Source organism: Chelmon rostratus, chromosome 7 (genome assembly GCF_017976325.1).
Source record: "Chelmon rostratus isolate fCheRos1 chromosome 7, fCheRos1.pri, whole genome shotgun sequence".
NCBI classification, from domain to species: domain Eukaryota; kingdom Metazoa; phylum Chordata; class Actinopteri; order Chaetodontiformes; family Chaetodontidae; genus Chelmon; species Chelmon rostratus.
Window position 1 is genome coordinate 28,703,974 of NC_055664.1, and position 10,599 is coordinate 28,714,572.

The 10,599-nt window shown below is 46.9% G+C and overlaps 1 protein-coding gene across 2 annotated transcripts; it reads right to left on the reverse strand.

Moving 5' to 3' along the window:
• Positions 1-217: 217 nt before the first annotated feature.
• LOC121609480 (integrin-linked kinase-associated serine/threonine phosphatase) lies at positions 218-4,248 on the reverse strand. 2 transcript variants are annotated; one of them, XM_041941128.1, is made up of 10 exons: positions 3,945-4,248; positions 3,189-3,332; positions 2,961-3,078; positions 2,769-2,875; positions 2,440-2,533; positions 1,960-2,047; positions 1,714-1,850; positions 1,468-1,587; positions 1,052-1,133; positions 218-437 (listed from the first exon to the last, which is right to left on the reverse strand). In XM_041941128.1, the coding sequence occupies exons 1-10, from the start codon at positions 3,985-3,987 to the stop codon at positions 297-299; spliced, it is 1,074 nt and encodes a 357-aa protein (XP_041797062.1). In that variant the 5' UTR covers positions 3,988-4,248; the 3' UTR covers positions 218-296. The 2 variants fall into 2 exon arrangements, with proteins under 2 accessions (XP_041797062.1, XP_041797063.1); XM_041941129.1 differs by lacking the exon at positions 3,945-4,248 and having other exon boundaries at positions 3,202-3,327.
• Between the last annotated feature and the right edge of the window lie 6,351 nt (positions 4,249-10,599).

Below are 10,599 nucleotides of genomic sequence, written 5' to 3' on the forward strand. Positions count from 1 at the left end.
GTTAGTTGATTGTTTTGTATTAAGAACCTGCAAAGTGACTTCAGTTATCATCTGAATGGCGTGACGCTGTAGTGGAGTGTGCTTTGAGGGAATCTCTTGTTGGCCAGTGTGACCAGGCTCTGTGATGTAAAGTGAGGAAGAACAGTGATGAAGACAGAAACACTCGGGTCATTAAATCACTTCAGCAGCAAAGGTAAAGAAAAAGGTTTTATTGGAAAACAGACGAGACAACGAGGAGACGCTCAGCTCAGCCAGGTCCAGAGTGTGTGTGTGTGTGTGTGTGTGTGTGCGTGTTTTCAGAAGCCAATAGAAACCAGGATCACAGTGACATTGTCGGCACAGCCCCGCCTCACCGCCTCACTGGCCAACTGTTGGCAAGCAGCTTCGAACCTGAGCTCCTCCTCCGTCAGCCCCGGCCTCGGCTCCACGCTGCCCTCCTGAGGGAGGGAGAGGGAGGACAGTCTCAGTCAGGTTACCGTCAGTCAGCTCTGTGATTGGACAGTGTCACTCTAATCGATATTCTTTGTCTGACTTCTGTTTGCAAAGTAATCATGCTATACGATTTGGAACTACTGTTCCCATGATGCTTTGTGGATGTAAACAGGAAGTCGAGTCAGTGAGTTAACTGCTAGCTACAACAGTTTTTTAGCCTGTATTTGCTCACAGCTGAATTAGCTGTTAGCAGCTGTTCTGTTCTGACTGGATCCCTGTGATACTGGAGAAAACTTCTCAGTGAAGTTCTGCAGTTCTGATGAGCGTCTCTTTTCTTTGATTTCTACACAGACTTCTGGATGTCTGTTTGTGATGGACATCAGAGATGATGTCATCCTCAGGAAGCGTAAGTCACACTGAAGCTAAAAATCTGTGTTTCATGTCTGCGTGTTCGGTTTAATCGAGTTACGACTCGCAGAAACATTCACCGACAGCTGTGGCCTGAAAACGCTTTGAATACATACAAATTAAAAATCCACGTCAAAGCTGAGACGAGCATTAGAAACCGTCATTGCTCAGGACGCTGTCGCGATAGCCCTCTAAAAGAAAAGACAGAAACCTGCAGGACGCCGAGGACGAACTTCACAGCTTCATCAGCAGAAAACACTTTGAACAGCCCGTCGCAGGCCAGGATGATAAACCTGCAGAGACACGACAGCGAGAGGACGTCAGCAGGAACAAACCGCAGAACACATTGATCTGTGAGCTTCAGACATGCTGCTGGGTGCATTCTGTTACCTCTGGACAGTCGGCCTTTATGCTAAGCTAAGATTAGCTCAGCTAAGCTATGCAAAGCTGCTGCTGGCTGTAGCTTCATATCTACTGTACAGACCTGAGAGGAATCAATCTGAACGTCTGCGTCTCAGAAAGAAGAAGAAGAAGAAGTCTCTGACACTGACAGCTGCACTGTGAGGTTCAACCACGAAGGTGTTTTTTTCATCTAACCAATCAGCAGCGACCGTCTTCTGTTCTTGCCTGTCATTGGCTGTGAGCTGACACTTCCTCAGGTCGGGGGTTGAAATGACTCCACAGCGTTTGTACTGACCGTCTCCAATAGAACGAGACACCTCGAGGACACCCAGCACCCTGCCGTCCCTATCACACACACACACACACACACACACACACACACACACACACACACACACACAGCAAAGTTAAACAGATGATAAGCGCCCCCTTCAGGCCTGAACTCGACAGCACAGGTGAGTGCTGGTGTACCTGACGGTGCCTCCTGCTCTCTGGATCCTCATCCTCTCCTCGTAGATGGTCGGGTTGTGTTCTCTGCTGAGAGCCAGAGTCACCGACCTCCTCTGACCCCCTGCTCCTCCTGACACCTCCATCCGACACAGCACCGCCTGGAGGCAGACAGACAGGCAGACAGACAGATGAACTGCTGAAGAACAGTCGCCGTGTGACACCAGCCACATCCAGCAGACCCAACGTGTGACCGTGGTCCCAGCGTACCCTGCTGTCTCCCAGATTGGCCACGTACACCATGTCGTCCACCACCAGCAGGCAGGTGGCCGTGGATCCGTCCTTCCATGCCGGCTTCCTGTTACACGACACAGAGGAGAGACTGAGGCTGCACGGAACAGTTCGTTCACCCAAACCACAGAAAATTCACAACCAACACCCCGGAGCAGTGTCCCGTCAGTCCACATCAGAGGTGACCCCCCTCACATGTAAACAGGAAGTGTAGTGTTGCCATGGATTCTGTGGACCACAACTTGTTTGGCCTTTATTTTTACACTTTGTCAGACTGGGTCCATCAAAGCTTCGCTCCTGTTTGCAGGACTGAAGCTTGTCAGGCAGGTTCTGCAGAAACCGGGTTCACCTGAACACACCAACATGTCGTCATGACGTCAGTGTGAGCGGGGTCTGTAAACTGTTCAGGTCTGTTCCTGCTCACGGGACACCGTTTCTCTCTGGACTCTGGAGTCTTACTGGCTGGAAGCTTTCTTCAGAAAGTCTTCGTCTGTCTGCCGGAAAGTGTCCAGGAGACATTTTTTGATCAGCTTGTCCACGTTCTCTGTTTCTCCTGAAAGAGAGGACACATTTGAACCATGAAGGAGGAAGCGTTACCGGTTCTTCTTCAGCTGTTCCTGCATAGAAACACAACAGGAACTTTTGAAGGCTTCAGCAACGAGTTTGTGTTTCTGCAGAACGGCCGCACACTTTTCAAAATGTTAAATCCAATCTGTGTCCCACGTCTCGTTACTGAAAGGACAGCTGGACCTGCTCAGGATTGGGCGGACTGGCCCTTTAAAACTCACCGCCGGGGAACTTCTTGGCCAGATTGTGGTGAAGATTCTCTGCAGCGAATCGAGAAGCTCGAGCTCCTCCGTGACCGTCGAACACCGCGAAGTACGAAACCTGAGACCTGCGGGACACACGGGACACATCAGAGAGACGCACACCCCCTCTGGAGGACTTCCTGTTGGACGGCGGCCGCTTGCAGGTCTTACACTTGTGCCGGCAGCGCGGACAGACAGCTGCTCATGTCCGTCAGCAGCACGTGAGCGTCCTGCATCTCCTCGCGCTCGCCACGCCTCGCCGCCACGTAGCCCCTCAGCACGGGGAGACCTGGACAAACACGTCAGTCTTCACACTCAGTCGCCACACGTCATATTTCAATCTGCTCTTTAATTAGAGGGAGGAAAGCAAACAAACATTGTGGTGGAAGAGCTGAAAACCTTCTCTACAAACTTTCTTGATCTCCTCCTCCTTTTCCTCCGAGCGACACTCCGCATCGTCTCGTTTTCGTTTGAATGTTCTCTCCTCCTCTTCCTCCTCCTCTTCCTCTGTGGTGGACGGTGGCTGAGCTGCAGAAACTGGAGCTGAGGGAGAATCAAACCGAACCGAGCGATGAGCGACAAACACAGGAAACCGAGTTTAAGAGCGTAAAACGGTTCATTTCTGTTGTAACGCTGCAGCAGCATCATACAAACCCCCCAGCCGCCGCGCTCACCTGAGCCGCCGCCGCGCTCACCTGAGCCGCCGCCGCGCTCACCTGCTCCTTACCTTTAATACGCTGCTTTACTGCGCTACGGTAGAGTCCTACTGTGATTAAACTCAGTATCATTTAATCGTGCAGTATTTCAGTGGTGACTCTGCTGATATTAATCACATCATCGTCTCGTTTTAGTTTCATAAACACGAAACAACGTTTATGAACTTCTGACTATTTGAATTCATTTCTGTTCTCGTGTTGCTGAATCAATGAGGAATGATCTTACTTTGAAATACTTGAAGTACAAGTACAAGCTAAAGTCAGCGCTACACTAAGCACACCAGTACACAGATATAAACTGGTGATGCTGGTGTTGCTGGTAACATTTCATCCTGTCTGGATCATCAGCACTGACGTGGTGCCTTTCAAAACCAAACAGCGGACACGTCTGTGGCTGGACGTCGGTACCGGAGCACCGACCGCCGCTGTCACAACTCACCGGGGGTCTGTGTGGGCTCCGGCAGGTCGTCAAAGAGATCCATTCTGCTGTGTTAGCTCAGGTGCTAGCTAACTAACCTAGCTGCCGCAGCGAGCTAATGCTAGTTAGCTCTCTGGCTGCACCTGCACGCTTCAGTTATGTGTGTGTGAAAGCTAACGGAGTCGAGAGCCGGGTTAACGTGTCTGAACAGTTTCCTAAAACGGGTCAAACTGTTCAGACAGTCCGCTATTCGACACGTTCATTTACTTTAAACGCACAAACGTTGATCGTTAAGTCCAACACGAAGCGCGAGGACCAGCCCAGCTCAGGATACTAGCATCATGCTAGCCACCAGCGATGAGTCGTTAGTGAACGAATCGGCTCTATGAACCGGTTCCCGTTTGAGAGCCGAGAGCGTTTCTTCTTTTTATAAATGAATGCAAGATTCAATAAGAGAATGATCCTCTCACATAATTGTTAAATACGATCCAGAAACATCTCACTTTGGTAATTAACATTGACACACAAACTGCTGAGACTTGTATTATTGCACCAACAGACAAAACACAGTTCACTATAAATTAAGCATTCAATATGTGTGTGTATTTTTTTTAAAACATTATATAATGTATTTATGTCAAGCATAATGTAAAATTATGGTATTCTGGACATCATAAGATAAAACTTTTTCAATCTGCTGGGGAAATTCTGGTGATACAGGCAGCAGGCAATAGTAGTAACAACACAATATAAAATACAAAATAAAAAATGTATATATTTTATACAAAAGAACTAGAATAAACATATATATGCATAGGTTGAGTGCTTAATGATAAGTGTTGAATGTTGAATAATATGTAATAACACTGAATGAGTACATTGAATATTTTTACTGATATATGAACACATGCCAACCATTGGTCCAAACTAAGTTAAATTTGGCTGGATTCTAAAAGAGTAAATAAGTTATATTAAATAAACAACTGTTTGGGAGCCGAAAGACTCGGCTAGAGAAGTGAGCCAGATCATCTGGCTCACTAAAATGAGCCTGAATTTCCACCGAGGACATTTCCGGTCGCAGCCTTCAAAACAAAAGCCCCAACTAGAATTTAAAAAGCCGTTGAAATAATTAGAAAAACAGTAGAGTAACCAACTACAAAAAGCAGGATGCTTTAAATTTGTGTGACTATATCTCAAAATATTTAATACGAGGATGACACTGTTGACAAATGTTGAGTGTCTTAGAATTGAAGATAAGATAAGACTTTAATAATCCCCAACTGATCAGTGACTATTTGTGTCGGGTTTTTATCGGAAAAAATTCAACGAATAACCACAAAACATTGAACCTAAAACAGTAATGCTGCACAAGTACATTTACTTAAATACTTTGGCTCTACATTGATGAAATACAACCTTCAAACACTCTGAGTACATTCTGGTGGTGAAACATTTAACTTGTGATGGAGTAGATAGATAGATAGATACTTTATTAATCTCCAAAGAGAAATTTTTAGATATATTTATATATTCCCCTCCCTCCTTGTGTCCTTTCTTCCTCCTGGCCTCTTATTGGCTACTCAGATGCGCCTCTGCTTTCAGCCAATGAAAGCAGAGAAGCCGTTATTCTCGGCTCCTATTGGCTGACAGCAGAATAAAGCCAGCGGCCGGCCCTCATGATGAATCAGTGAAGTTGGGACCTTGAGCGCTCAGATGTCCGACACTCTCTGTGGACTTGAATCAGGCGCTATGAATTTGTCAGTGTGTTAAAGTTTTCTTGAAGTTTCTCTCAGCGCTTTAATTCAAACATGCGGTTCTGGCTCTGCTGCGTCTGGACGAGCTGGATCCTAGCTGTTCACACCGCAGCTCAGCATCCTCCTGCCCGGGAGGAGGGAGGCGTGCAGCCCGGGTGGAGGAGGCAGAGCACCGGCGGAGCGGCACCGCCGCGGCGGGACGGAGCTAAGCCGGCGGCGGTGAGGGGAGCCGGGGTGAAGGTCGGCGGCAGGAGGTCAGCTGTGAACGGGTGAGTACATCCTGTGTTCCTTCAGTTTGTGAAGTCAAAGAGAGAAAAACGTGATGGTGGTCTGGAACCACTTCAACTAGAATCACCTCACTCCCCCTCAGTCTGGTCTGTCAGGTGCTGAGACAGTTTGTCTGCAGGTCCTCTGACTGTCAGCAGTTCAATATGTTTCCTGAAACTGATCAATTATTTCAAAACAACATCTGAATCAGTCCCACTGCAATCAGGTGAAGGTCAATATAGCATAAAGCATGATTCATTCATATACTACACACACACACACACACACACACTCAGACAGACAGCAGGGCTGCAGTCTCATGCCTCAGACATGTCAACACCTGAGCAGCAGGTGTCGCTCTGATGTTACTGCTGTGTCTCTGCAGCTCTTCAGTGAAGGTGTTACAGGTGCTCAGTGGCGCAGACTGGTCCCAGTTTAACCCCCCAGTCTGCCTTCAGGGCTGCAGCTGTGAGGCTTTGTTTCAGCCTCAGTCACATCACACCTGTGAATCCTGGCTCAGCTTCCTGTTCAGCTCTGTTTGATCCTCCATGCTGGACTGATTGAAGGTCAGAGCTCAGCTTTGATGGGCTCTGAATGAAGCTGGGTTTGGAATCAGAGAAGTTAATATTTTGCCTCGTTTCTTCGTCGTTGTCAGTCGTGATCGCTCCACCTGCCTTCGCTCGTTCTTGGATGAACTGTGTTGAATATGATCGTAACGTGAACGGAGCCGGTTTGTTCAGGTTTCGCTGCAGCTCGTCATCCTGCAGGATGCTCAGTTTCAGGTTTGAAGTTGGTCTGTAGCTCCTCCCTCCTGACGGCGTCACAGGTGGTGAAAGATGGAAAGCTGTGATTGGTTGTGCAGTTTGTCACATGTCTGGCTGGAATGATTGTGATTCTGTGATCTATAACGTGACACAGAACGTGTCAGATCCTGCCGTCTGAAGCCGACTTCAGGCTTCGTTCACATAGGAAACAGTTCAGCGGCACCACGGTGACGGTGTGACGTGTCATCACCGTCCGTCCAATAGCTGCTGAGATATGATAAGTTGTGACGGACAGACTGACCGAGCTCACCTGTGCCTCGGCTGCTCTCTACCTGCAGTCTGTAGCTGATGTGGGCTGAGTGACCATAAAGCATCCGACCAATCAGCATCTGTCAGGTGTGTCGGACTGCAGACACCTCAGGAATGTGTGAAATTCTCTCTCTCTCTCTCTCTCTCTCTCTCTCTCTGTGTGTGTGTGTGTGTGTGTGTGTGTGTGTGTGTGTGTGTGTGTGTGTGTGTGTGTGTGTGTGTGTGTGAGCAGTCTCAAGTGCAAGTCTCACTGACAGTCAAGTGATGGATGCAAAGTCAACACACACACTAAAACACACTAATCCTGAACCCTGTGAACTGACTGACTGGGCTTATAAAGTGTGTGTGTGTGTGTGTGTGTGTGTGTGTGTGTGTGTAAACAGCAGGTTTAAAGAGTTAAGATGTAGGTTTGTATGAGTGTGTGAAGAGGTGAAAGAGTCTTTCTTGACTTCAAAGTCCTGTTAGACACACACACACACACACACGCAGGCTCTGGTATCAGTGTGAGGACCATGAGTTTGAGTCCCTCTCAGGTCTGCTGTTCAGTTTTCCACCTGTTTTTCATCCTGTTGCTGCTCTCTGGAGTTTACTGACCTCGGATCAGATTGAGGCAGGTTGATCTCTCTCTACAGTTTAAAACAGCTTTAAGCTTCTGTCTCAGTCACTGATTGGACGTAAAGACTAAATAAGACCAGGGTTGGTTGGTGAAGTGATCTGATACGAGATCAGACAGTTTTGAACTGTTGGTGGGACAAAACAAAGTTTTTGAAGACGTCACCTTGAAATCTTAAAGAGGATGAGGAGGAAGAAGAGTTTGAGCTCGTCTTTAACTCACGTTTCTCCAGATTCAGTACCTTCACTCTTCACACTTGAAGCACATTTTGCTTTTTCATTGATCAACACGCGACTTTTTCTCTTCGTTGTTTCTCAGATTTCATTGTTTTGTCTGATCAGCAGTTGGAAATGCAGAATTCAGTTTGCTGATATTAAACCGAGAACAGCTGCGACATGTTTTCAGTCTCTGGTTTAATAACTGATTTCTATCAGTGAGCTGCGAGCTGGTTGGTGTCGTCCTGCGGCGCCGACCTCGCTCGCCTGCGGGCAGAAGAAAAGACTCGTTTCAGCATGAATCTGACCTGGAGTCTGACCTGTGGCTCAGCGAAACCTCCTCTGAGCTTCTGTTTTCTGTCTGTGGACATGAAGCGTCGGAGCGAACAGTCGGCTCAGTGTTCCCGCGGGAACAAGGAAGGTGGCGCTCTTCTTTGAAGCTGAAGCTGTTCAGAGTGAAGGCCGACCGTCCGCTGAGGCTTTTATGTTTCCTCACGCCGAACAAAAGACTTTCTGTGAACTTAAAGATCCAAACAGGACAAAAACTCAAAGCAGGAGTCAGTTTCTACTGCACTGGAGTACATGTTCAGGTACATGTACTTTACTTGAGTATTTCTGCTGCTTTCTCCTCCACCACATCTCAGAGGAAATAAATAAAACTAAATACAGCTTTAGTTACTTTACAAAAGAAAAGTTTTAAAACATGATTTTACAATAAATTTATACAAAAACCAATCGATCGATTAATGGAGGAAATAATCAGCTGATTGATCCAGAATGAAAAGAATCATTAGTTCAAATGAAGCTCAACCAGCTCCAACAGGAAAATCCTGCTTTGACATGAACGACTGAGCCACAGTAATCTGATGAGATCAGAGAGGACAGGAGAACAGGAGGTCAGGAGGACAGGAGAACAGATAGAACAGCAGAACAGGAGGACAGGAGAACAGATAGAACAGATAGAACAGGAGAACAGCAGAACAGGAGAGCAAGAGAACAGAAGAACAGGAGAACAGGAGAACAGTCACAGGGACGTTTTACTGCATGCAGTACGTTACTTTAATACTTGGAGTACATGTTCCTCATTGTACTCACATACTTGTACTGAAGTAACATTTTCACAGAGTGTTTGTACATGTGATATTAGTACTTTTATTGAAGTAAAGTATCGAGCGTCATGTTAACGTTCACGTTGCTGTTGAAACGAACGAGTACGAACATCTGAAATTTCCTCGACGGCTGAAAGAAATGACGTTTTAGCTTCTTCTCTCATGCTAAGCTAATGCTGCTCCACACATGTGTTGTCATGTTGAGTTCTCAGCTAAAACCCCTGAAGGGAAACACAGATGTTATTTTTTTACCTGCGGTCCGACAGAGTGTTGTTTTTTTTTCGTTGGAATAAACTTCATCTTCTCAGCAAAAGAACTACAAACATGGCCGCCAGTGTAGAACGCATGAGCCGTGGAAACACATGGACTGTGTGTGTGTGTGTGTGTGTGTGTGTGTGTGAGCCACCAGGTGAACGGCACCTTTTCAACAACAGTGTACGTAACCTTGGTAACTGCACAGAACAAAGATGGCTGCAGCCTCAGAAAGGTTGAGGGATGGTCAAATGAAAAATGCTCTTTAGAAATTACATCAAACGGAACTTTGACGTCTCCAACGAGTGTTTGACTAAATGTGACAAACATGAAACAAATAAAACTGGATTAAACATTAATGTACAAGATCTATATGGATCAGAAACGACGGTCTAAGTGAACTCAGGACAATAAATACAAGAATTAAAACATTTCCACACTCAGACATTCAAACACTAGAACTGTCCAGACTCATTGAAGGTCTGTGGACATTATGGAAGCTCTCCAACATGCTGTCCTCACTCAGAGACTGTTTGTCCAGAGGAGTCCAGAGGACGGACAGAGAGCTTCACCACATGATGCAACAACAATCACCTGAAGATCAACATCAGCTCGTGGGGACTACGATGCCTCACACATCAGCTCAGCTTCAGAGTCACCGATTCAGGATCTGAGCAGGTGTGAAATATTTGACCAAAATCTGAGACCGTGTTTCACACCTGCTCAGATCCTCCTCAGTTCGTCCTCGAGTCAAAGTGAACATTTGGGCTGAATTTGAAGAAAATCCTTCGAGACATCCTGACGCGGCTCCTTCGCCAGATGACGGACAGACGGACGGGACGCGTCCGGTCTGGACCGTCGCCGGCGCGGAGGCGTAAAAATGGCGGATGCTGAAAGTGTTTCTCATTAGATGTGGAGTGATTTCTGACTCAGGCTGGGACTCTGAGTCCTGACCAGACTGTCTGTGTGTATACAGGTTCTGTGTGTGTGTGTGTGTGTGTGTGTGTGTGTGTGTGTGTGTGTGAGGGGCCTCCTCTGCTGCTACAATACAAGCAGCACACTGTGAGTAATGATTAAATCCTCTGCAGAGAGGTTGAGTCCACACAGCCTCGGCTCTCGTCCTGCGGCCGGCTTTCAGTCCATCACATCTGGATCCAGAACTGAATCCTCTCTGGTCTCTGATCAGATTAGCAGATCTTCATCTTTCAGCTCTTCTACTTCAGTAGTAATTCCACAGAGTACAAACAGTCTGTCGTTGGTTCAAGGCCTGCTTTCTAAACTTTACTGCAGTAAAAGTACGACCGTACTGCCATCACATATCCTCAGAGTATTAGTATCATGTTGTCATGTGTTCGTGAAGAGGATCTGCTGGATCCGTCTATAGACCGCTGGG